Source organism: Lissotriton vulgaris, chromosome 1_1 (assembly GCF_964263255.1).
Source record: "Lissotriton vulgaris chromosome 1_1, aLisVul1.2, whole genome shotgun sequence".
NCBI lineage: Eukaryota > Metazoa > Chordata > Amphibia > Caudata > Salamandridae > Lissotriton > Lissotriton vulgaris.
Genome location: NC_141685.1, coordinates 1669332219 through 1669360217, shown reverse-complemented (window position 1 = coordinate 1669360217; position 27999 = coordinate 1669332219). Strand labels below are relative to the sequence as shown.

Genomic DNA, 27999 nt, shown 5'->3' with positions numbered 1-27999 from the left:
CGTGGGTCTTCCAAGCCAACACTGGTGACACCAGGGGAGCCTCTCGGCTGGGTGTAGCGCTCGATCATATTGGACTGGATCGCCCCCGAGTTACAGCCTTCCTGCGTCTTTCCGCCTCCATGTTGCATTCAGCGGCGGCCGGAGACACCCAAGTGCAGCGGGACGGTGATAAGTCCAAAAACTCAAAAGTGTGGTTTTAAGAGAGGATACCACGGGCCTCCTTGCCAGCCCAAGGAAGGAGAGCGTTCACCGTGAGAGTGGCAGGCGAAGACAAAGTAGGAGGTCCCAAGGAGTCAGAGACGAGAAGGCCGGAAACCGAAAGTGAAAGTGGCACACCATCGGTGGGCCAGATGCCAGGCAGCCGTTGTTGTTGCATTACAGCTCGGCCATAATAGGCAGTCGAGACCCCGGTTGCGTCTGGGGTTAGGCCAGAAAGTTGAAGACGATAGAAAAATGGTCCCCAAGGTCCGATTTCGACCAAAAAAGGATCGACAGCATCAGTGAGAGTAGCACTCCAAAAGCCCGTCGAAGTGACCAGGATATATGCAGGATAGATAAAGAAGGGTGGCGCGGGTCTCAGGAGCTCTCTGCTCACGCGACCATCTTGGATGCCCGCGTAGCTCCTCCTCCTGGATTTACTGATTTGACAGACTGTGTACTGCACTTATTACTGGAGAAATCTGCCATTATATGAGATTTTCCACAGTAGTAAATTAATTCTTCGGCCTTACATGAGCCCATGGGAGTGGCTATTGGGAATGTGGTGAATACCAACTAACCGAGCTTGTTACACGGCCTTTAAATTCTGAAGAGGCCAAAAATGGACGTTAAAAGCCCCTATGGAATTCTGATGAGCCTAGTAAATTTTTAAGGGTACATTCAAGGTCCCACTTGTAATCCCTTAGTAATTGTGCCACCCATCCCAGAGGTACTAGTGCCATCAGTATCAATATCTGTGCTGGGGTGGAGTTTATAGAAGAGTTACCAGGCCACTCTTTAGGAATTTTCATGTTGCAACTTGTGGGCATTTGTAAGGGTGCCCTCAAGGTCCTATATGTAATCCACGGCAACATTGTCACCCTGGAGCTACTGGTACGAGTGCCCTTATGACGCCACTACTGGTACCATTTCAAAACGTCATCCACCATGCAGCACACCTTTTAATGGAATGTCCGAAAATATGGATCACACACCTTGAGACAGTCTCCTTGGCAAGTTCTCCTGTATAGAACATATTTATTTGCAAAAATGACTGTTTGGAGTATTGTGCAAAGTTCCTTCCACAGGCACGCTCAAAATGTTTGTATTCTTTATTTTTCATACAAGAATGGGCTAGCTTACTTTATTTATCTGAAAACAATTTTTAACCTATATTTTTTTTCATTTATTTCCTGCATATATCCAACAGAAAAGTGAGTGCAGCCATAGGAGAAGAAAGATGCATCTGGTGTATGCATCTGGTGTATGTAGGAAAGATTAGTTGGTTCACAGGCCACCGCAGGGAAATTAGTGCAAACTTGAAGGTCACAGGATTCAGTGTCAACTCATACGATCACATTTTCGGTATGGAAGAAACAAGAACTGTTGAGACAACTAACTCTGTAGTGCAGATTATTTAACACCTTGGCTGCTAATGGTTTTCCCCTCCTGTGCTGCATTCCCTCAATCCCCATTGTCATAAGCACAGCTCCACTGTGCCTCATGACGAGCTGAGCTCGTCATGAGCAGCGAAGGGGTTAAAGGGCTGGTTCATTTAAAAAACAATTTGAAAAAATCCTAGACTTGTAAACTTGTTCGAACTACAGACTTTTTGTCTTGGAAGTATATTTACATCTTACAGAGGCAGCAACTATATGATTTTGTTTCAGTAACTATTCACACAGGAAATACGCTTTTTGTTTTACTGATCGCCCTGCATACAAGGAACTTGCATAAAAGTTGGCAAATGTCAGTCCCATCAACCTCAGACTGCTTCAATTAAATGTCATGTAATTGGTCAAAGTGGGTTGAGTTTTAATGAGTGCGAACTGTACATGATGGTATTGCTTTACATGAGCACAGGTTGCGTTACAGACGGACGCGTTCCTTTTTGTTGAGCGTGGGGAGATTAAGTGATTTGCCCAGAATCACAATATGCTGAGCGTCCCTGCAGAGACTCCAACCCGGTTCCCTAACTTCGAGGTCGACCGCTTTAGCTGTTAGGCCACGTTATCAATCCCATTTTTAGTGCTTAGTTTATGAAATACTTGCCTGTGCCCAGTGCGCTGCTCAGAAATCCGTGGTCGGTGCTAGTAAATGTCACAGTGACTAATACCAAATCTACATTTGTCCAGAGAATTCACCTCAAGCTTTTTTTCCTCTGCCAGACACTCCCTGGCCCGTAATCTCACTCTTGCAGATTTCTACTGTCACCCTTCGTGACAGGTTTTTTGTTTTTCTCTTCCTGTTTATTTCTCCTTTCTTTGTAGACTTTTACTTTTCGCTCTCATACTCCGCGGAAATGTCTGACGCAGAAAAATAAGTGCCGGACCCCAAAAATGTGCAGATGGCCTCCCACGGCAACTACTGGCTCAAATTAAGCACTGCCCATTTTAAGTCTATTTGGGATTTTAGTTCTTCACTATGCAAGTAAAGCATTGAACAGGTTGACACTAAAATTTAAATGAAGTTAGAAATTTACAATGAACAGATCTTTTTTTTGTTTGTTGAAAATCCCTCTAGTTATTGATACGATTGCAGAAAAAGTTGTCAGTTGGGCTTCAAAGAGTAAACTGTGTGGGTGGGGGGGGTGTGGTGTGTGTGTGGGGGGGTGTGTGTGTGTGTGGGGGTGTGTGTACCACTTAATTCCTGGATATTCAGAAACATTTGGCCAACATAGAGATCATGACCAACATTTTTAATTTAAAATTAATCTGCAGGCTTTAGAGCCGTAAGCAAACGGTCTCTCAGCTGCTGATAGTAAGGGAGCATGACACACCTAGTCATCACCACCGCAGATAGGGTCTGCGTGCGCGCCCCTGCTCACTCTCGTGGCAATACTCCATGGGACTGACCTTCTCCGTAAAGGTGGGACATGCACCTACCAGCAGCCATTTGCAGGCTATCCTTTTTAAATGACACACCCACAAGCCAATCCAAAGCGTGGGAGGCATCAGACCCCGCAAAGTACAGACAACAGATCACCTAACAGCACAAGCACTGTAGGCTCGACCTAAAAAGGTGTCCTTTCCTACATTGGGTATCTATTCTAAGGTAAGAAATCAGCAGCTAGCTAGAAGTCTCTATCAGATGAACAACTTACTTACCTTCGGTAATGCCTTATCTGATAGAGAATATATCTATCTGCAGATGCCCTACCAACCCTCCTGTGTCTACGAATGGATTTCTAGGGACAGGGATGACCCTTTTTAGGGCCCAAGTATTTGCACACCAGTGTTCAGTGTTCTTCATGAGTCAGCGCTTCTGCCGTTGAAAGTCGTGAAAAGAAACTGACTTTAGCGCGCCAAGGTTGCACCAGTATAGGTACAGCAACATCACTTCCTGCACGGACGATGCCAAAGATGGACGAGGACCTGATCGATGCCACCTACTGGCGCGCAGGGGTGCTGCTCACGAATAATCTTCTGGATCTAGGCTGACACCGTGGGAAATTCTGAGGTAAGGAATATGCGATATAGTCTCTACCAGATAAGGCATTATCGAAGGTAAGTAACTTGTACTTTATTGTATAAATCTATTCTAAACTACATGCTTACCATGTAATGATTGTGATTTCCAAAAAACAAAAAGGAAATATATGTTAGTCCAAAGAGATTCATATCTAAACCTTTTTTCCTTTTTATGGTTTTAGCACTGGCTTTGCTGGCCTAATGTGCATTGGTTTGCTTTCTTCCATATGTAATTCCTGACTTTTTATCTTAAAGGTGGCAATGAAGCACCCTTCAGCAGTGACTGCCTGCAATCTGGATTTGGAAAACCTGATTACTGACTCGAATCGCAGCATTGCGACATTGGCAATCACCACACTTCTGAAAACTGGCAGCGAGAGCAGTGTGGACCGGCTTATGAAGCAGATCTCCTCCTTTGTGTCCGAGATATCGGATGAGTTTAAAGTGAGAATGCTGATATATGTACTTCTCCTCAGTGCCCAGCAACCTGCTATGCAGCCAAAACTTTTATACGTCCGTAATCCATGTTCATCAGCACAAAAAAAATACAAAAACACATCTATATAGGAAAAACATTTTAGCTGGAATGCAACTTTATTAGGGAATACCCGGCATATGCTCCTAGGTTACGTTTAATATCGAATGTATTCTGCATCTTTGTCATATGTGCATCATCCTTTTCTTCCTTTTTTATTGACCTTGTGTAGTGCAGGTATACCCTTTGTGTAGTCCATCATGGAAGAATAAGTTATGTCAATGCATTGTATTTTGAATACTGTTGTCTTCGTCAGATTACATTGTGTGTCCTCTCATATCAGCTTGCTTAGTTTCCTTTAAGACGAAGACTGCCTGAACTGGATGCTTTTGATATTTTAATCCTAGATTATATGATTCTAATGTAAATTGTTGTGGTGTTTCAGGTGGTGGTGGTACAGGCAATAAGTGCACTGTGTCAGAAGTATCCTCGCAAGCACAGTGTGATGATGACCTTTCTCTCAAACATGCTCCGAGATGATGTAAGTAATGGTTTGTGCACTCTAGCCCTTCTTGGATGTGAAACCTCTGTTTACTCGTTGATTTAAACACCATGATTTTAATACAAAATCTGTATTTGAGATGAAGAATTAAAATCAGAAATATAACAAAATATTATAGGGATGTCTCTTTGGGCTGTTCAAATGTGGTTACAATGAAAGCTCATCAAAACAACAGGACTGTAAAATATGACAGTTGTGTATGACCTGAAAGGTCCCAGAAAGTAAGGGGAGGTTGGCTTATGTATCAGGGATGGTTTGAAATTGATCTTCAGGTCTGAGTCAGTTTCATCTTCACTGTCATTTGGGAAATACACTTGAAGGAAAGATGCGTTTAAAGAATTAAATTCTTTTTAAATTATTATGTTCTTTACACATGAATAAGGAAGCAACAACAGCCTTCTGGTTATGTTTTTAAAGTTTTATGTTTGTGTTATAAATAAAATAAATGTGTGGGCCCATGTTACAAAATATTTACCTTCTGACACCTGCCAGATAAGAGTGTGCACTGGTTGGCACTACTGTGGCAAACAACGATTACATAAAACAATTCCTCTTTTCCCATGTGGTGATGAAAAGGGGCACAGTGGTCAGTTTTCTCACCCGCTAGATTGTTTCTGCTTGGTCTTCAGTGGACTGTCATGCACAGAGAAGGAAGGTGAAGGACACTTCAGTGTAGCCTAGCTCTAAACCCGCTAGATGCTTTTAGGGAGAACTACATTTGCCTCCCACATATGCTATCCACAATAAGACCAGCAAAATGATTGTCAAATTGTTAATGGTGTTAGGTATGTTGCCATGATGATTGTAATGCCAATTCTGCATTAATTCATGGGAATATTGGGACATGTGACACGCTTTCTTAGAAAGTACCCAAATCAAATGTGATCTTATCTGCTAGTTGCAATTGTCTTTTACAGCCATCTGTGGGAATTTCCCAGAAGCAGGAGCCTGTAGCTATTGTCTCAGGACATTCTGTTATTAACCAGTTGGAACAATCGCACCCATTTTCATAATTATGGCCCAGACTTTAAATTTATTTTCAACACAATGAAGCCTTATCTGGTTAGTTCATGGTGTCAGCCCTTGGTAATAGAGGACTCCTCTACTTCTAGATCTCAGAACTGGCTTTTTTAGCGTTGTGGCATATGAGTTGCTATCCCCATCACCTATACAAGCCAAGCATAACTGTGAGTCTGTGACTAGAACCAGTTAGATTTTCCTATGACTTGTCTTTCCAGTGCTAGTTGTGCAGTAACGTGATTTACTCACTCTTTGGGTTGTTGTCCTCAGTGCAGTAGTTTGCCACCCAGTCTTGCCATGCATATCTCCCCATGTGCAATCAAGTAATTGCTGTGTACTCTTTTCCCAGTGGTCAGGAAAGCATGAAGTACCAGCCTAGCTTTGGGGTTCTCGCAGGGTTGTAGAGGCTGTATACCTGAAAAGTTGTGCTTGCTCCAGTGCTCCTGTGTCCATTTCTGTAGCCGGACCTGTGATCAGAAACCTTTTTGAAAATATCCTGTAGTAAAAAATTTTTTAAATGGTTGGCCCAAACATAATGAATAATCTAACATGGAATCATACTTTTGCGGGTGCTGCTGCTTCTCTTAAATTGAAGGATGTGTTACTGAAGCCTTACACATGTTTTAGCAAAATTGATGTTTTTTCATTAGTAAATCACAATTTAAACAGATATTTTTTTCGTTTGTGTTAATGACACAAAACATTGACCCTCCCGGTTTCCAGTAGTTTTTTGAAGCCTGAGTAATAAACACGTCAGTCAAATCCTTGTCAGAGATGAAAATGTTGCCCAATGCTACTGTGTGATTATTTTACCTATAACACTCAATTCCATTTGCTCTTCTGTTGCTTTGTGAAGAAGTTATTCATATTCAACTTTAGGATGTATATATGGAAAATTAATTAAAGTTTAACAAATTATAAGGTAACCTAACAAAGTCCAAAATGTGAGTCCCTTTTCCAACACTGCTAATTTAGGGTATGTATACCATTCGAAGGTTGCTCGTTGTTCATTTGGCTGCCATACCAACACTCACAGTTTTAATTACAGTTTGTTTAGCCGCTAATATTGTCGATGTACTAGGGGCTGCGTAAGGTATTTAGTTCTGTTTAAAAATACTATGTTTTCAAGGAGTGTATCAGCATGTAAAATGGATTGTTTTAATGCTGCTTATACACGGTGTTCATTGTACAATTCTAATGTTTGTTTTCCCTTGCCAAGGGAGGTTTTGAGTACAAGCGTGCCATTGTGGACTGCATTATCAGCATCATAGAAGAGAATCAGGAGAGCAAAGAGCCAGGTTTGGCTCACCTTTGCGAATTCATTGAAGACTGCGAACACACAGTCCTTGCAACTAAGATTCTCCATCTGCTGGGCCGGGAAGGTCCCCGAACTCCCTCACCTTCCAAATACATCCGCTTCATTTTTAACAGGGTTGTGCTAGAGAATGAGGCTGTGAGGGCCGGTAAGAACTAGATCTGCGTATTGTATACTTTACTTTTATATCCAAGTTCCCATAGATGCCTCAATAAAATCAATAACTGTGTTTTCATAAACAGTTATTTTGCAATAAGGAGGTGTAACTGCATCTCTAAATTTCCTTTTGTGTTAAAACTTTGCCTTTGCAGGGTACAATCCTATGGTTGTTATGACAGCTTTCTGATACATTGTGGCAGTCACAGAAGTTCCATAATGATAATTAATTGTATCTGTTATTCTTAATTTATAGTAGTATAATAATTGGTCCATGGTCAGGATATAGGAAGTGGAACAGAACGGCTCTGGGTGCTGAAAAGAGATCAACTGACAAGTTGGTCTTATAGGGGGGAGTGGAAGGGAATGTGGCTAAAAATTAATTTAGATCATGACATTGATCTGGATAAGGTTAAGGCCACAGTATCCTGCTTAACTCTTAACTAGTCGGTGATCAAGAAGTGGAGGGAAGTGTGAAGTGTAAGTTAGAATCCACAAAGCACAGTCACAGGTTCTTTGGCAGGTGAATATAGGCCAGTTTGTATGAGTATGAGGTGAAGCAAAGGGTGAGAGTCTGCATATGATAAGGTATATGTTCGAGGCATGTGGGCTGCTGAATTCATATCTGTGCATAGATCGCCGCCTAGTGTTGGGTCCGGATGATTGCATATTGTTGTCCTGGAAGAGTCTTCGAAGTATCACGAGATAGGTGGCTCCTCCCCTGGACTACAGTGCGCATGGGCATCCTCCCCATCTTCAGATTGGTTTTTTTCCGCCATTGGGTTCGGATGTACTTTCTTGACTCAAGTTCGGAATCGATATAAAACAGTTTTCGCAAGGCCAAAAGGCCTTTGGGGCGTCTGTATTGTCTTTCGTTCGGTGCCTCTTACTTGATCCAGTTCTTCGAACAGGTCGTCGAAGGCCATTTGCCTTTTTTCAACACCGAAGGCCCCAACAACGATCGACGATGGAACGGAGCCCGTTCAAGCGATGCCCCGTCTGCAACTCCAAATACCCTCACATTGACGTGCACCCAGTGTGCAATAAATGCCTATCCCCAGACCACGACGAGGCCAGCTGCATGGCCTGTTCCAAGTTCCGGTCGAAGAAGACACTTCAGACGCGCCGCAAGACAGTCAGCGCAGAAAACGGCGCCAGACAGTGAGAACATCTTCGAGGCTGATGACGACGAGGGCGTCGATGAAGAGGATCCTGACCAGCAGTCGGACCCTGCGTCGGAGCACGACTCTAACTATGAGGTGGACGAAGAAGACGACTACGTCCATGAGGAAGACGTCGTCTAGGTAGGAGACGACGCAGAGGCCATTGGAGCCGTCTATGACGACTCGAGCGATGAGCAAGGCCCACCCGCAGTCACGGGGCCCAATACTGACACTGTACTCTCTAAGGCTCAGGCCGAGGCATCGCCGGAAGGCCTTAGCCAAGATCTTAATCCACATTCTGTAGCACCACGTCAAGGCCCGGCTAAGAATACTTCTCAGGATCAACCACAATCAGCGGTGAAATTGAAACCGACACCGACAGATGCTAAATCGAAACCGAAACTGCTAAAGACAGTCCTCGGATCGACGGCCTCGGACTCGTCGGCTCCAATCAAATCTAAAAGTGTCATCGACCCTTTGGGGTCGCAAAGAGGCGTCGGCCCGAAGACCGGGGCGCCGACTACGTCGCATTGAAGCAGTCGACGTCCAAAGATGGCGACTCAGACACAGGACACAAGGCTAAAAAGACTCTCGATCCGAAGCTATCCACCTCCAAGCCAATAATGGGCAAGGCCGCCGAGTCGAGGAGCAAACTTGACCCGAAGGAGCATGTCGCGTCAAAGCAAAAGAGCGTGCCTGCTGTGCACCGGGAGCTCGAGTCGACGCAAGGCCAAAAGCAGACTAGTAATCAACCGAAGTCGGTCGGATCGAAGACAGCGCCACCCTCGAAGAAGGTCGGCTCGTCTCCAATGCTTACGCCACCAATTAAGTACGGACGGCCCCCGACCGCTCGACCCAAAGCGTTCGAGCAACAAAAAAGCACCGACACAGCCAAAAAGGTGTTGGTAGTTTCGAGGACTCAGCCCATTGAGGAGGATGTGGTGATCCAAGCACCCTCATATGACAATCAGTCAAAACTGTTCATAGACTCAGATTCTGGCAGACTCACTATTTACAAACGGAAAATCGTCCCAGAAAACCCATTGGAGTCATACAAAATCCCTCTCAAAAGGAAAAGGGATTCTGCCACCTCACCTGTTCTTTTTGAACCTATGGAGTCCTATGGACAGGAATATGCCTAGTCTCCCACACGCACCAACGAGGATGTGGGGGAGGGATACAATGAGGATGAATGTACTTATCCTGCTGACCCAGATCAAGAGGAACCTCAACCCTGGACTGACCCTGTTGACCCTGGTGAGCCACACACCACGCCTGACACTCAGTCCTTTACCGTCAAGACCTCGCCTACTGAAGATACTGCTGCGTTTAACGCACAAATTGAAAGGGCAGCCAATAACCATGACGTGGAAATGCACGCTGACCCAGTAGAGGAAGACGTTTTGTTTGATACTTTCTCAACTTCAGAAAGATCAGTAAAAACATTCCCTATGCTAAAGGGTGTCCTTAAACATGCTACTGACATTTTTAAGGAGACCACAAGGGCAAGAGTTGTAAACCCAAGGATTGAAAGGAAATACCGCCCTGCGCCTGCGGACCCTACGTACATTAAGGGCCAGCTCCCATTGGACTCCCTAGTGGTGGCTAATGCTCGTAAGAGAGCGAACTCTCAGACGAGTGGTGATGCTCCTCCTCCGGACAAAGAATCCAAAATCTTCGAAGCTTCTGGCAAACGAGTAGCGGCTCAAGCGGCAAATATTTGGAGGATCTGAAATACACAGGCCCTATTAGCCAGATATGATAGGGCTCATTACGACACGTTAGAGCAGCTACTACAACACCTGCCTGATGCTTATAAGGAGGGAGCAGAAATGCTGATACAGGAGGGAAAGTTAATTTCCAATGCATCAATGTTTGCGCTCGATGCAGCAGACACAGCAGCTAGGGCCATCAACACAAGTGTGATGCTTAGAATGGATGCCTAGCTACGCATCTCTGGCTTTAAGCCAGAGATCCAAACAACTTGACTCAATCAGGCGGTTAACCCTGACTTTCTCTTTGGTCCTGATGTAGACACGACCCTTGAAAAAATTAAAAAAGACACTGAGACAGCAAAATCCATGGGGGCTCTGCAGTCGCAACAGTTCAGGGGCGGTTCCTTTCCTTGCTCCGGTAACAGGGGAGCCTCTAGAGGTCAAGCATCACAGCAAGCCCCATACAACAAGGGGAGCACGCAGGCCACCTATCACAAGACCAATAGGGGTGGATATCGTGGGAACCGCACCAAAGGCAGAGGACGAGGAAATAATAATGCCAGATCCTCCGCCACCAATAAGCAGTGACGTCTTGTCACTGCCCCCAGACCATATAACACCGGTCGGGGGAAGACTTCAGCAGTTCCTGCCGGTCTGGGAAGTCATTACCACAGACAGGTGGGTGAGACAACTTATCCAATACGGCTATTGTCTAGAACTAACCTCCACTCCACCCAACATACCCCCAAGGCACCGTCCTATGTCCGCAGAGCACATGCACTTATTGCAGCAAGAAGTAATCTGCATGCTGCAAAAATGGGCCATAGAACTTGTGCCTTTAGAACAGCAGGGTACAGGGGTGTGCTCACTGTACTTCTTAATCCCAAAGAAGGACGGGTCCCTCCAGCCCATTCTAGACCTCAGACCTCAGACCTCAGACCCCTGAACCAGTACATCTTGTCAGAACATTTTCACATGCTAACTCTGCAGCAAGTTCTACCATTGCTCAGTCAGGGGGACTTCCTAGCAACCCTAGACCTAAAGGACGCATATTTCCACATTTCCATTCACCCAGGACACAGGAAATATCTCAGGTTCACCATAAACAACCAGCATTACCAGTTCAAGGTCCTGCCTTTCGGGGTCACTACTGTCCCAAGGGTGTTCACCAAGTGCTTGGCGACAGTGGCTGCGCACCTTCGGAGACAACACATCCATGTCTATCTTTATCTGGACGACTGACTTGTCCAAGCAAAGTCAGCCCAGCAATGTGCCAGCCACATGCCCCGCACAATTCACCTCCTACACAGTCTAGGATTTTCACTAAATTACCCAAAATCACGCCTTCAACCCGCACATGTACAACAGTACCTGGGTGCGACAAACACTCTAACAGCAACGGCGCAGCCAAACTCTGCCAGAGTCAACAGCATGCAATTGCTCATTCAGAAATTCAGGCCCCAAATCTCACTCCCAGCGCAGGTATTTATGCAGCTGCTAGGCATGATGGCCTCCTGCCTCTTCATAGTCCCTCACGCGAGGCTACAAATGCGTCCACTTCAGGAGTGCTTGGCACGACAGTGGAACCAGGCTCAGGGACATCTAAAAGACCTAGTGTTGGTAACCGGTCGTGCATACAACTCTCTGCATTGGTGGAACACACAAAACCTTTGCAGGGGACGACCGTTCCAAGAGCCTGTACCACAGATAGTGCTGACAACGGAATCATCTCTCCAGGGCTGGGGAGCGCATGTCCTCCATTATACAGTGCAGGGGCTATGGACGACGCAGCAGCAAAAAATGCATATCAACCTGTTGGAACTGATGGCAATATTCATGGCGATGAAGGCGTTCAAATTGCATTTGGCAACAAAGTCGTATTGATCCGGACGGACAACATGACTGCCATGTATTACATCCAAAAGCAGGGAGGCACACACTCTCCACAATTGTCTCATCTAGCCCAAAGCATGTGGAAGTGGGCCATTCAAAGAAACATGTTCCTCATGGCGGAACATCTCCCAGGCAAGGACAACCAGATGCCGGACCTGCTCAGCAGGCAAAGCCATCAGATGCACGAGTGGGAGATACACCCCTCGGTGCTCCAACAATATTTCCAGCAGTGGGGTCATCCAGAGATAGACCTATTCGCCACAAAGGAAAACGCAAAATGCCAAAACTTCGCCGCCAGGTTCCCACATCCGCAGTCTCAGGGCAATGCGATATGGATGAACTGGTCAGGCAGATTTGCTTATGCTTTTCCCCCAGCACCGCTCATACCACTAGTGGCAAGCAAACTGTGGCAGCACTCCATGGCGCTCATCCTAGTTGCTCCAACATGGGCATGGCAGGCGTGGTACACCACGTTCCTAGAGCTTTCAGTGGTGCCTCACCAACGACTGCGACTCACGCCCAGTCTCCTCACTCAGAGCCGTGGAGACATTCCGCACCCAAATCCGCAACAGTTGAGCCTTGCAATAGGGCTCCTGAGGTCATAGAGTTTGGCTACCTGAACCTGCCCCCTGACTGTATGAACATCATCAAGGAGGCAAGAAGACCTACAACCAGGGCATGCTATGCGGCCAAATGGAAGCGATTTGTCATTTACTGTTCCAATAATGACCTAAATCCGCTAGATGCATCCATGCAAAACATTATATGTTGTTTGTTGCATCTATACAGATGCAACCTGGCATATAGTTCCATTAGGATACATTTGGCTGCAATGGCAGCTTATCTTCAAAACAGACAGCATCTTTCCCTTTTCAGGGTGCCAGCCATCAAAGCTTTTATGGAGGGACTCAAGAGTGATTCCTCCCAGACACCCTCCTTCACCTGTCTGGAATCTAAACGTAGTCCTCACCAGACTAATGGGACCACCCTTTGAACCACTTCACTCTTGTGAGATACAGTTTCTGACATGCAAAGTGGCTTTTCTAGTAGCAATCACATCGCTAAAAAGAGTTAGTGAGCTTCAAGCCCTAACTATTCAGGAGCCTTTCATACAGATTCATGCTAATCGGGTGGTGCTGCGTACCAACCCTAAATTCATGCCTAAGGTGGTGTCGCAGTTCCACATTAACCAAACCATTGAACTGCCCGTTTTCTTCCCAAATCCAGATTCAGTGGCAGACCGAGCACTGCACACATTAGATGTTAAAAGAGCTCTCCTGTATTACATAGACAGGACAAAGGATTTCAGAAAAACTAAGCAACTGTTTGTTGCCTTCTCTCCACAACACAAAGGCAACCCCATTTCCAAATCAGGTATAGCCAGATGGATTGTTAAGTGCATACAGATATGTTATCAAAAGGCTAAACACACATTAACAGTTCCCCCAAGAGCGCATTCCACACGCAAGTTAGGGGCATCCTTGGCTTTCCTAGGTAACATTCCTCTAGAGGATATATGTAGAGCAGCCACATGGACCACCATACATACATTTACCAAACACTACTGCGTAGATGTACACTCCAAACAGCAAGCTGCTGTAGGACAAGCTGTTCTCAAAACTCTTTTTCAGACTGCTGCAGCTGGCACGGGCAACCACCGCTAAGGAGGTAACTGCTATTTATTCTATGCACAGATATGAATTCAGCAGTCCACATGCCTCGAACGGAATATGCTACTTACCAGTATGCATCTGTTCTTCGCATGTAGGGCTGCTGACATTCATATTGCCCGCTCTCCTCCCCGGTGCCTGTCGCAGCTGTAGCACTCAACCATTCTCAGGCATGGTCATCACTTACTGTATTACACTCCATCTCTGCCACAATGGCGAAAAACAATCTGAAGATGGAGAGGATGCCCATGCGCACTGTAGTCCAGGGGAGGAGCCACCTATCTCGTGATACTTCGAAGACTCTTCCAGGACAACAATGTGCAATCATCCGGACCCAACACTAGGCGGCGATCTATGCACAGATATGAATTCAGCAGCCCACATGCCTCGAACATATACCTTATCATATGCAGACTCTCACCCTTTGCTTCACCTCATACTCCTAAAAACTGGCCTATATTCACCTGCCAAAGAATCTGTGACTGTGCTTTGTGGATTCTAACTTACACTTCACACTTCCCTCCACTTCTTGATCATATTCCATTATGATACAAGCATGTAAAAGCACAAAGTGTGTAGTAAAGCAAAATATAATATAATAACAAAGCGAAGGTAAAAATTAAGATGGGTGCTCTGGAAGTATAGGGTAGGGCATATCGCAGTTTGGAAGGTGTACAAGTTAATAATCTGAGCATAGGCAGACCTAAATGAAGCATAGTGTTGGAAGTGAAAAAAGCAAGTGGAATGTCCATCAACTTCCAAACAGCAGATCAGCAAAGAACAATATGTAAGGACAGCAGGTTTAAACTATCATGGTCTGTACCTTGTCATAGTGAAATTGGGTTTATCTGTTATTTAGCAAAGTGTTATTCTGATCACTTTACAGCCAATAGTGCTTTGGCAGCGTAAATCTAGAATAATCCAGGCCTGACTGTTATAATTATTTTACTTCTGGTGAAACTAAGCTGCCTACAATATACATCATTTTATTGCTTTTTTATCTAACAGCTGCTGTCAGTGCTCTTGCCAAATTTGGTGCCCAAAATGAGAATCTACTCCCCAGTGTATTGGTCCTATTACAGAGGTAAGTAAATGCATGTCTAGGAACATTGCATCGCCATAGTGTCACTTCCTTTTACTTGACTCATGGCTTCAGTGCTGTCTCAGAAAACCCGAACAATTGTTCGCTGTCTAAATTTGAATTCATTGTATACAGTCTGCTACAGTTTCCCTCTTATGTTTGAGAGCTATTATGTACATGTTTCTTACCTCATCCATAATGGTATTGCTTTTGCATGTCTTATCTTTTAGTATTAAAATTTATAGGAGTGCATTTCAAGAAACCGGGAGTTGGGATTCATATTCTGCACATATATTTTGACAGTAGATTCATCACAGATGTGGATAGTTTTTGTGGGTCTGGGGATCCTTTTGGCAGTGGTAAAGTATGTTTCCTTTAGTGGACTTATGTGGGCTTTCTTAAACTGTCTAAAGTGTTCTTGAGTATTCTAAGTGATATTTAAGTTTCCATTTTCTGTATCTACAGAGATATTTAATTACCACATCTGGTAGTCTGTGGTATTGAGAATGTATTCCAGGTATGCCTTCCCAGCTTTGAATAATGATATTTGTCTGTGCAGATGCCTGAAGACATTGGCATATGATTTTTGCTAGTCCACCAGAGTTAGTTGGCTAATAGATTTCCTAATATTTTTGGACTTCTCTGCACCTTAGCCACTCAAACAATGGAAATTTGATTTGCTTTAAGAATACAGGATGGTTTGTGCCTTAGTAGTATGTGAACTGGAGAATCTGGCCTTTAGTATGCTTTTTATGGAGAACTGATTATCTGTTTTATTGCGTTTTTTTATTTTAAGCATGATCTACCTATTCTATCTACCTGTCCAGCTATCCAACACTTGTTCGTTAGTCTGATCTAATAGAGAGGGACCCCTAATTGTTCTGTGTCACATAACAACTGAATGAAATCTTGCATTGAGGTCTGCTCCACTGGAACACATTTCAGTCTTAAATGTTCATTATGCGCACTGGGGCTGCAAAAAGTCTGCCTTTAGCTGGGCTTGCCTCACTGGAATACTTTTTAATTCCCTTTCTAGCTTTTTCCCCTTATTTCCTTTTGGTGGCACTGATTATGATTCTTCTTTCTGGACAGGTGTATGATGGACACAGATGACGAAGTACGTGACAGGGCCACCTTTTATTTGAATGTACTAAAACAAAGACAGATCATGCTGAATGCTGCTTACATTTTTAACGGTTAGTGTGGGTGTTGGAGGGTTGGGACATGGTAGAATGAATTGCAGTGGGGTTGTATGTCTTATTTTATAAAACTGTTTTCCTTGGATGTATGCTCAGAGGGCAGAAACCTAGATCATTGGAGGGCCTGTTTGGTGATATCTATCCAGGAGTGTACGATTAATGACTTGCCCAGCTTTAGCAGCTTAACCATAGTTAATGCTTTGATAAGTTACTTCGAATAACTAATATTTAGTATTGAGAGAATCTAGTCCCTGTCCAAAAAGTAAAGTAACCCTTTCTGCAAGCTGCCTATCTGCAAGCTAAAATGCTTACTGACTGTTTTATAGTGTACCTAGCGTGTCTCTGAGTCTCTCTTACACTGCTGACCATTAGCAGGTTCATAGCCCCCGCCCGCCGGGCACTAGGGCTGGGGTGTCACGCCCGACCCAATCAAAAACCTATGCTGAAATGGAGAAGGCTACCGGAGGAGCTGGAGGCACTGTCCTGAGCCTGGTGACGGAGGGCAATGGAACGGCCTAACATCCATGTTGGAGGAGACTCTGCTTGAGAGCGGCAGGCCAAGACCACCCACCTGAGAAATGAGGGCCGATCCACTGCGTCAGCTCAATGGTGCCCGCTAAAATATCCCCTGAAGAGGTGCGGTAGGTGTGTGCAGAACACACGGACGCTCCCAGTCAGAAGAGAGGTACGGGAAGGGTGAAGCGGCCGATGCAGTGGAGCGCCCTTACTGTGCCAGAGCATTTTTTACGAAGGGGGGTGGGGGGCACAATGAGGATCACTCATGTAGACTGCCCGCCCTGGGCAGTGTGAGTCGTCACCCCCTGCGAGGGAGCCAGTGATCGGCAGATATTCAGAGAGCATGATAAGCCGCCATAAGCCCAGAGAAGCGTAAAGAAACACAATATGGCATGTCCTGACCTCGCCGGCCCCCTGAAAGAGGCGATAACCCAGTAGAGGTGCCGAGCGGTACTGGTGGGGTCTGACTCGCAACGCCGCAGAGCTGGTGAGGAGAGCAGGCACAGGACAGCATACAGGCCTATGGCCTCCCTTACACACAGGGTCAGTAGCCCCAGTGAAGGCCTAGGGCGATTGAGCAGAACTTGTGGCAGTTCCAAGTAGGTAACAAAGCAGGGCATCCTCGTTGGGAGACAGTGGAGGAGCAGTGGTAGGGAAGGAGCAAAGCAATCAGAACCGGGTTCTCACCACTCCCTTCAACGAAAGGAGGCCAAGTACCCAGGGCCACCAGAATCTCTTGGGGTGGGCAGCACTTCCAGTGCCCACAGTATGGAGACAGTGCAGCTGCTCAAGAGATCCCGCAAGGCCCCCTGCACTTTGAACTCCGAAGCGGGCGGAGGCACCTCGTGAGACAGACCCAAGTGTATAAATGACAGAGGACGCAGCGGGTTGGTGTGAGTTTGTTCCGAGCAGGGCAGAAGACCGCGGCAGTGCGGTGCACGAGGGAAAGTGCCTTCCAAGTCCAGAAGCGGCCGAGATTTTGGGGTGCTGACACAACTCTCAGGGGCCAGCACAGAGAGTGGTTCAGGCAGGGTGAAACTCTTAATAATCTCCGTGAGTGGGTCCCAGACTAATTTCATTAGGAAGGTGTTCATTAAGTCAAAATCTATGAACGTGATACACATAGAACTCATATCATAAGTGTACCCTAGTAGTTTCTCAATTCAATTGAATATATCCTCAAAAAGACAAACCAGCACCATAAATATCTTCAAAAGTGACTGTTTATTCTAAGTTATTCTAACGGATCACTGTAGGGAATGTTTCAAAACAGAAAAGAGGGTTGCTCCGGGGGGAGTGTGTGCGCGTGGAAATAAAAAAGATCTATAGGAAGGGAAATCAGAGAGTAGTTAAAACAATCAATTACACATAGTAGTGTCCTTAGTAAACTGTTTGTGGTTTACAGTAGCAGCAGTTTTACATTCTTGCCTGTTTCTCATGGATTCGAATGTACTTTTCTGGATGTTGTACAGAGTATAATCTTCTGTACAGAGGTAGGGATGGGGTGAAATAGGGTATAGGCGCCCACTAGGGGAAAAGTGTTGAAAGGGGGGGGGGGGGGGGGGCCTGTATCAAGGCGAAGTCAGGGGCGGCCGTCCGCATTATTGCAGCCGTGAATTAGAATAGGTATTGAAAATTCAATGTGCAGTATTCAAGTCAGCAGTGTTGATTGAATCCTAATACTGGTAGATTAAGGCATCTTAAGAAGCCTTTGTGGCGCAGTCCCGGTGATCAGCGCTGTACTCCTCGAGTCAAGGAGTACTCCAGTACAGCGCTGATCACCGGTTGGTTGTTGGTCCAACAGATGGAAATTTTCAATGTGAGTTACCTGAGCTGCTTTTAGGCACTCCAGGATCGTGCATTGTGACAGAGACACGTTGACAATCTTTGTCCAGATGGGAGAGGCAACATCCTTGATTTCTTTGAAGATGGAAGGTGGCAACGGGTCGCTGAAATGATTAGATGAGTTGGTACTCCTTTTTAATGTCTTTCACTGAGGGGGTAGAGGTGTCCCAGGAGGCATTGTTCTTGATGCCCATGCTCATCTGCTCGATCTTGTCTAATAAGGCTAGGCGGGGCGCAGACACATTGGATAGCAGTAGAGCCCGCCTGGTATCCAGATCAATATTGATGAGTCTTGATTTCTCAGTAAAGAAAGCAGCCAGATCATCATGAAAGAAAACTCATCCTCAATAAATCATAAACATGTGGTATCACAACACACGACAACAATTCCATTAACAGTAGACTTATGTGCCCCACCCCAGAAAGGAATGAGTCACTAAAATAATGCATACATAAACATGCAATAATGCTGTGCACCCCATTAGAGGCTTAAATAATTAATCATAAACCTCATAAACTACACAGCACCCAGTATAGATCAAACATCCTTGAAATATACACTAAAACATATTGGGTAAAAATACATGAAAACATTACAGACAGAGATAAGCAAAGACCAAGATCACATTCAACATGTTGCTTACAGCGTGTCCTTGAGTTAAATAGAAAGACTACCTCAGTTCTACGTAGGGTGCAGCAAATGTGGTACAAAACCAAAATGAACCAAGAATAATGTAATAAAACGTTACCCATAACCCTAGTGAGAAGAATCCAGTTCATTGTACACAAAAACAGACGATCTGGTCCAGTGAAAAAAATTAGTAGAATTATAGTGGAAAAATCCCAAATAACAGAAAAGGCGTATTCTTCAATTTGTTCTCCTGAATTCTACGTAGCCAGAAGATCCGTCAACATGTTTTCCCCTAATGAAATCCGCGTTGTCCCAGACACAAATTTGTTGTTGGGAAACTATATTTAAGGGTCCGGGAACACCGTGGTTGGCAATGCCGTTGCAGCGTGGTTGGCAACTTTTCCGCAAACAGGAACCAGAAAGACAAAACGGCCGCCAACCACAAGATGGTTGCACGTTTTCTAACGCACAGCCGGATGGCTAAAAGGACGTCAGCACATGCATGGCATAAAAGGAAACAGCAGAACACGGGTAACTAATCCCAACGTCATAAAGATCTATGGTGGCATCATGGGTGCAGGTAAGACTACGAGTGGGCAGTGCATGGCGCGCGCCTTCATTTTTAAACCACTTCAAGGCAGTTGAATAACGTGCACTCAAACCAAGTCTCGGCTGGGTCCATAAACAAAAGATAAAATTTGACTCACCACACCATGGTCAGGTAGTGATTTCATTGTCCTAATTGAGTTCAAGTAAAAATGCATACCCTGTATTTAAGATAATACTAGTGACGAAATGACACAATAGCTCCAGCACAGCGAAAATGAGACCACTCACTAGTACTGTTCATTGTGGCCTCTTTTTTTTTTTGTAGACTGATGTTGCAAATGTAAAGTACATTCAAATGCCCAGGATGACTCCGTAGAGATCCCCACTCTGAACCGAGTCTAGAGTGTCAAACAATGTGGGATGATGAGCAACCACTGCACCTCTGTAGAATCACACTGGGTCCAAAGTCCTTCAAAGTGTCATCAAAGCACATACCTTGATGATGCAACACCACAGAATCGATGGTGGATCAAGTATCAATATGCAACAAATTTCATGTAAAAGTCAGAAATTTTCCATCTGTGCAGAAACTGCACGCTATTAGTTCTGATCGCTTCTTAACACGCAGCAAATGTCAGTTAATTACCAGAAACTATCCATCTGTGTAGTCACTGCACGCTGTTAGGTAATGACTCTTTTATGACTACACATCCCAAATTGTGCCTTTATTTGTTATTTTGTCACTTTATTTTTAAAGACACTCTTCACACATTTGCGCAATATGGCTGGAACACCAACACCTGGTTGTGAAGAGGCTACCCATCAAACTCACAAACATTTTTGTACGTTACCATGTGGCTGTAGTTTAACTACTCCTCCAACTCACTGTTGTCCTCTGTGGCTGGAACACCAAATTCGGTTGTAGTTGTACTACTCCTCCAACACACTGTAGCTGTAGTTTTCCCAGGCTGTAGTGTCATTTGAAGGTGACACTGCTCGCTGGGGCTGTCCTTTGGAAGGACACTGGTAGGGCTGGCGCTGGCTTGCCTGGAAATACCTTCTTTATACTTTTAGTTGCTTGTAGGATCTCTTGGTATCTCTTGTAGTTCCTTAGTTTCTTTGTTTCTTTGCTGTACCAAGAGTCTCTAGGGTTCAAGTCTGCCCCTCGTCACCAAAAATATGTTGTGTCCTAAGTAGAAAGACACCAGGAGCCAGGATGTATATTTAGGTCTTCTTTATTAGTCTCCAGTGCAGGTTACATCTGGCTTGACTCCAGCCAGCCTAGTGTGTTACCAGCCCGACCAGGAGCAGCCTGCCTAGCTGCTCAGCCCATCTCTAACTGCCACATTCATCCCACCCAGTCACCCAGGCATTCCACGCATCATAGGCACACCAACATTCTAAGACCAAGACACACTCTGGCTGAGCAGCTAGAGGCAGCAGGGCTAGAGTACATGTTATACTAGTAAGTAAGATATAACACAGTTCATCACATGAGAGAGGGCTGACTTCAGAGCCTTTGTTGTTTAACCAGTTCAAAGAGTTTCTTGGGGCGGTTTGCGGCTTAATTAAGTTGGGATCTGAAATAGTCCGCCTTGGCTCTCTTGATTTGTTTGTTATAGGAGCTCCTAACCGATCTAAGGATTTTTAGCTGGTCCGAGGGGGGTTTGGATTTCCAGGATCTTTCGATTGCCCTAAGGTTGCGACGTTCCGAGTTTAAGTTCACATTGAACCATGGCTTGGATATTTTTGTTGAGGCATTTTTTTGTTGGAGTGGAGCAATGAAACCCATGATGCTAGAGATAGTAGAGTTGTAAAAGTCAGCGAGTACATGAACCTCAGACATGTCAACTTGGGAAAAGACGGCAAATTTGCAGTGGTTTGCTAGATTGCGGTATTGATATCTCTGAGGTCCCTTTTCCAAATCATCGATTTTGTTGGTTGAGCCTTCCTCTGAGACCACTCCATGTTAATATGGAAGAAGATGCTGTGATGGTCGGACCAATCGCAAGGGCAGATTGTATACATTGTGATGGAGCGTTCTTTGGTGATGATGAGGTCCAGAGCTTTTCCTTTATTATGGGTTGGCCGGTCACAATGTGTAGTACGCATTTACGTTGTAGCGGAGTATGAGGGGGAGGAGTCTGTATGATGATCACTCTCATGAGGTTGTCATTGTTTATGACTCTAAGGTTGTTAGTGGGTTCTCTGTTCGGGTTAGCGTGAATAGTTAGCCCCTTAGGAATCTTGTTGGTGTCTAGGGTAGGTGAGTAAGAGTTGAGTAAGTCATCTATATCTATTAAGCTGTTGGAATATCTCCATAACAACGACGTAGGGAATACCTCTCTAGGAGTGGTTTGGGAAGCGTTCAAGCTAGTGATGAGGGGGGCTGGAGTTCATTGTGGTCTCGGAGGCTGAAAATCGCTTTCGCTGCGAGAAACGCCAGAAATTAGAACAATAATTGGCTGAGATGGAGGCCATACACAAATGCACTAGGGCACCTAGAGTTTGGAGAGAACTGAAAAAGAAAAGGCTCCTATTGAACTGCTGGACCTGGACAGGGCGGAGAATGCCCTTCTCAGGCTCCAATATAAGTTCTATCTGAGCAGCGACCGCTGTTGGGCGTATGCTCGCGCATAGGCTCCGAGCTAAAACAATAGCGTCCTCAGTCACCATGCCTACCATTAAGGGAGCCCACTTACCCGCCTGCCAGAGGCAATTGCATCCCAATTAGATCAACCAATACAAATCGAAGAGGTAATTGCTGCCATTGCACGCCTTAAGATGCATAAAGCACTGGGCCCGGACGGCTTCAAGTCGCAGTTTTATTAAGCTTTCTGCCAGGAATTAGCCCCACTCCTGATGCAACTATTTGATTCCTTCCTCGAGGCAGGTTCACTCAGGCTCCATGAAGGAAGCCTCTATCTCAGTGATTCCAAAATCGTCGAAGGATCCCAGACACTGTTGGTCATACCGCCCCATATCTTTACTCCATATCGATGCCATGCTCTTCGCCGGGATACTGGCGGCCTGTCTGAATCCGCTTATGGCTGGTCTAGTGGATTCAGATCAAGCTGGTTTCATCCCGACGAGACAAGGGGAGACAACACCAAATGGATGTCACCCATAGGTCTCGTAGAGAAATGTTGTTCCTATCTATCGAAGCTGAAAAAGTATTTGATCGTGTTCGATGGACTTACCTTTTCGATACGCTGCGCCATTTCGGGTTTGGGGAAACATTTATAAAATGAGTAAGCTGCATTTACTGCACCAAGAGCGTTTGTTCGAGTCAACAGAACATCTTTCAGCACGTTCCAGATTGCCCGAGGCACCCGGCAAGGCTGCCCACTGTCCCCCCTTCTTCTAGCGCTCTACCTGTAGCCTCTGGCGCAGCGTGTTAGAGATGATCCGCTAATCGAGGGTATCCGGTTTGGAGCAGACGCCCACACTATTAGTCTCTATGCAGCCTATGTCATTCTCTCGCTGGCGAAACTAATTACATCACTGCCTGCTTTATTAGACGAACTGCGGATCTTCGGGGAAATCTCAGGATTTACAGTTAAATTAAAGAAATCACAAATCCTGAACTTATTGTTTCCCCCCCCCTCCCATGAAAAAACTATGTGAAACCGGTTTCCCCTGGAATGGGCGTCACTATCCTTGCCGTACCTGGGCATGCCACTTGCTCCTACCATCCCAAAGACCCTGGCAATAAACTATACAGCACTCATTGACAAGGAGAGTAAAACGCTAGACTGCTGGAGCCGCTTGAAACTGACCTGGTTTGGGCGCGTAGCAGCGGTCAAGATGACAATAGTCCCACACATACTCCACATCTTTCAAACTCTACCGCTTGATCCTCCTCCTAAGGCACTCCGCAGATTCCAACTAGCTATTAATACGTTTATATGGGGGGTAAGAAGCCGCATCTGTTGATATCTCAACTAGTACAGCTCAAACAGTAGGGCGGCCTAGGGCTTACATTAGTCCACCGTTACCTATAGGCAGCTCACCTCCGCTACTTAGTGGAATGGAATCGCCCTCTTTCAGAAAAGCATTGGTCCTTCATGGATCAGACCGTCGCGGGGTGAATATTTGGCGGGAAGCCTGGCTACCACGCAAAGAGTGTGGGGCCTGTATTCCTCCCCGTAACATCCCGGTTACTGAAAATATAGAATAGAGTAGCTGTGGAGAAAGGATTGACATTGTTCCCTTCACTGATGTCCCCGATAGTGAACAACCCCAAATTCCCCCCGGGATGCAACTCAAGTTTTTAGTAGGTGGAGGCAGCATGGATGTGAATGGGTAGGGTCTTTGGGACCCCAAGGGGATCACACCCTTCAAACAATTACAACAAGTTTACTCACTCCCCCGGGCTGATGCATGTCACTTCCACCAACTAAGCTACTGGGACACCAACCCTGAATATAAGAAAGCGGCTTCTCGCCCGCTAACTGTCGTCAAAAATGGCTGGTCCGCAAAGAGTATGCAAACATCTCAATCGCTGAACTCTATGCAGTGTTATCCAAGGGACGAGATGGAGGCCAAACCAAGGGTCAACGGCGATGGGAGGTGGAACTGGGGCGTGCACTCTCAGCTAAAGAATGGCCAATCTGCTTACTAGCTGGTCGCCTACTGGTATCTCACACCTACACGCATTCATAGGTGGGACTAAGGGAAGTAGGAGAAGTGCTGGACGGGGTGCGGACAAACCAGTTTTCTAATGGATTTGCTATGGCACTGCCCAAAACTAACGCGCTTCTGGGAGCACATACTGGCCGACATAGACGCAGCATTTGACACCACTATTCCTGCCCTTTCAAGCATACACCATCTTGGGTCTACCGAACCTGCTGACTTCTCCTCTATGCTCCCTGCGGGGCTGGCAGAGGGCCCTATCGCTTCTTGCTGCGCGTCAAGTGATTCTGGCTCTGTGGGGCACAACAACCATTCCCAATCACACAGGATGGTTACACGAACTTTGGCTAACATTAGCGATGAAGCGCATGTCCCTAGTGGCAGAGAATAATGGGGAGGCATGTGCTGAGCTGTGGGTCACCTTCGTTCAGATCCTCTTGACGGAACTACGAGAGGTCGCATGTCCCTAATACCTTTAAATATTGCGGCTACTGCCAGTTCATGGCACAGGGTTGCTGTCACCCCCCTCGAGTGAAAACTGACTGCCAACACATTAATTAAAATGATTGCTCACTACTCGGGGCTTAATATGGTTAGGCTTCTGGTGCGGAGGACTGGGGGGAGGGGTTGGGAGGTGGGAATCACACTATTAGTTCCCGTTGGGTGGTTTTGGTCTAATAACAAATGATCCTTATATCACTGCTGTCTTCTGGGTTGTATGCGCATAGCAGTGTATGGCTGTTATCAGATATATGATGCTGGCCAGTGGTTGTAGGCGCTCAGCTGTGTTAAGAACTCTACAGATCTACTTTATGGTTCCATAAATTGATGGTGGGTGAAACAACAATTGTGCTATAGGAAGGACCTTGTGCCAAACTGGACGATTCCCTCTTTCCACCAATATATCTGTTGGTTACACTAGTTGTTAATTACAACTGTCAAGAGATTGTGTGACCTATTGAATCTGATTGAAACCTTTCAAAAATTATTTTTCAGTTTCAATTTTGACAATCTTTATTCCGTTGTACCAACCAAAAAAGATAAAGCTTATACATGAGGATTACTAAAACAAGAAATTAAGATCTAAACAAAACAAATGCATTCAAATTCAGGAACAACATCTGTTCGTTGAAGAATGCACACAGTTAATAAAAGCGGCTTAATATCTTTCCATTGACTTTCTACACTTTATCGCAGATTTTAAAAAAAAGAACAGACACTAAAACACACATATGAGCTACCAAGTTGCTACAGATACAGTAGGGCTTTAGTGCAGTTCACAAATCTTAAACATTTTAAAATCGGGGAGCGTGGCCAAGCCACGGACCAAGATGGCCACGTTGCTCTGAAGCTCTGTCGGCCGCATTGGTAATCGCCCAGCATCCTATTCTCCAGTGAGACTTCCAGCCATGAAACATATTGCCAAATGAGGACAGAAGGCTCCGGATCCGGTAAATGTCCAGTAGCGCCGATAAAAATGCGCAGATGAGGCACGTACGACGTGAATCCGCCCTGTGTGCACAGCAGACATGGCGGCGCCCTGAGGGGTAGAGGAGCTCCAGTGGAGATACATCGGAAGTGGTGCCAGCAGTGAGTCCCACTATCGAGCGGGCGCGGTGAGTGGACCGGGGGCAGACTGGTGCGTTTAACAGCTGAAGTGGCACTAGCAGGAGACCCGTTCGCCTCTTGCGGGTGTGAGCTAGGGCGGCCCCCCGTACGGAGCGCAGGTATACGCAAAGACACGCGCGGGGATAGGGCCCATGTGTGCTCATCGCCATTTGCCTAGGTCCGCCTCCTGGCGCCGAGTGCAGCGGGTGCGCTCTGAAATACCGCACATTAGTGCACGGGCACCCGACTTTGCCCCTGACGGTCACTCCCCATACCCTCCCCTCCCCCTCTCCCATCGGAGAGACTCTGCCTTGTCGCTGCTCGCCCTTCCAGCTATAGGCCATGCGCATGGGCCTTACCTGCATCTCCTCAGCGACCTCTACGCTCCCCCCTGTACCACCACTCCAGCAAGTGCCTCGTGGCCCTGTGGCCTACAGACTGCTCATGGAGTTCTTAGCGCTGATGTAGCTCCTGCAGGTGTTCCATTGGTCTTCTGTGCTCTGGATCGCGCTGCCTGCTCTAGAGCCTGCCAACAAGATTGTCATCTGCCAACACTTCGGACTGCATAATAGAGGAGGGCACGGTCTCTGCTTATCTCTGTGGCCCAGCCAGACCCTCCTACATGCTTTGTCTAACTCTGCCACCAATAGACCCCGTACCCCGAGTTGGTGACGTGCGGGTGGCATGGGCCGTAAAGACCCAAAGCAACAGCTACTACCATTCTGTAGTAGGGGATCTCTGTGTATAGTCCAATCATGTGCGTGTACCCCAGAGCAATCAAAAATATTCTCTTAAGATGTCTTCTTTGCAGTACTTAATAGATACTTGAGAGAAAATCAAGACAAATAATGCAGCCTAACACTTCCAAGGCTACACTTCATCTAAATAGTGAAAAGGATAGCCAATAATGTCAGATTTTACACATTTTACCTTCAAAGAGAAAACTCCCCTTCACCAAAATCCTTGAAATGATCGAGATGAAGAGTTGGACAGACAAGCCCCTATAGGCTGCCATTATGTGTCTGGAAAAGGGATACCGTGCCTTTAAGGAACTCTCCAGAGACCCTCTGTAACCCAGGATGCACAGGCAAAGTCCTTTTACTTTCAGTTCTTTTTTCCAGATTCTGCTAGCAGGACCCTGGAGCATTGAGCTCTCCCTTTTTGGGTATTTCTTCGATTGATGGCACTTTTCAAGTTTTTTGAGTGTTTCACTCGACGTCTGGGGTCTTCCTCTTCCTTTTGCTGTGTTTTTTAGCCAGCTTTGCCCACTCTTTCTGTCGAATATGCCAGCTTTATTCGACAATTGCCCTGAGTGTGCCAGGAAGAAGGCAAAATCTGACCCCCACAGAGTATGTATACTCTTTCCCTTCTTCCCATGTCCCTGAAGCCTGTGAGATTTGTCAAGCCTTCTCCAGGAGGACCCTGCGTGACAGGGAGAAGATTTGTCTCCAAGGCCTGGAGCAGAGGAGACCTCAAGAACCAGGTGGGTCTGGGCATGGAGGGACTCAGTCATCGCCCTCTGCCCGTGCTTTGGCCTCTGGGGGGCTCCCCAGTCAAGAAAAGGCCCAGAAAAGGGACCCGGTCCCGGTCGATGGCTTCGACGCCAAGAGGCATGACCACTATCTTTTCCTGTCGACCCAGGGCTCTTGGTCGAAGCGTCGTCGAGGGGAAGGACGTCGAACGATGTCGACGTCAAGGACTGCACCGACGTCGAGATGAGTCCAGGAGGCACTGGCGCTCTTCGTCGAGGCGACACCGCCGTTCGCCGTCAAGGTCAACTCGACGTTCACCATCAAGTAAAGACAACTTGACGTCGAAGAGAAGAAAGTCTACGTCGAGGAGTTAATCGACGTCTAGACTATCGACGTCGAGAAGCAGAAAGGCGAAGAGATCGACGTCGAGGAAGGAAAAGTCGACGTCGAGGAGGCGTTCAAGGGCCATGACGGTGTCCTCTGCCTCAGTAGTCAGCCTGTCTTCGGCATCGACGAGTCCTCGGTCGCTGCGGCGCCGGTGCTCGGCTGACAAGAGGTCTGCCTCCAGAGTATCCTCTTCAAGACCTGCGCAAAAGAAGAGGAGAGTGGTTAGAGACACTTAAAGCCGTTGGTTTGGAGAAACCAAAAGAGCAGAAGTCCTTCCGCCCGTTCCAGAGGCGGTATGGTTCTCAAAGACGAGGACAGGGTCGTGAAGCTGGTCAACAGCAACAACCGCAGCAGTACCAGCGGCAACCATTCCAGAAGCGTCAGATGGCAGAGGCGGACAGCAGTCCTCCTCGGTGAACAAGGGCCCGCCCGGGTC

At 46.2% G+C, this 27999-nt stretch overlaps 1 protein-coding gene across 2 annotated transcripts in view; it reads left to right on the top strand.

Moving 5' to 3' along the window:
• COPG2 (coat protein complex I subunit gamma 2) overlaps positions 1-27999 on the top strand; it is a 384275-nt gene that overhangs the window by 199350 nt on the left and 156926 nt on the right. For both annotated transcript variants that reach the window (XM_086918917.1, XM_086918916.1), the window contains 5 exons: positions 3924-4112; positions 4589-4684; positions 6945-7188; positions 14646-14721; positions 15811-15914. In XM_086918917.1, coding sequence (XP_086775043.1) covers positions 3924-4112; positions 4589-4684; positions 6945-7188; positions 14646-14721; positions 15811-15914 — 709 coding nt within the window. The remainder of the gene's footprint in view (positions 1-3923; positions 4113-4588; positions 4685-6944; positions 7189-14645; positions 14722-15810; positions 15915-27999) is intronic.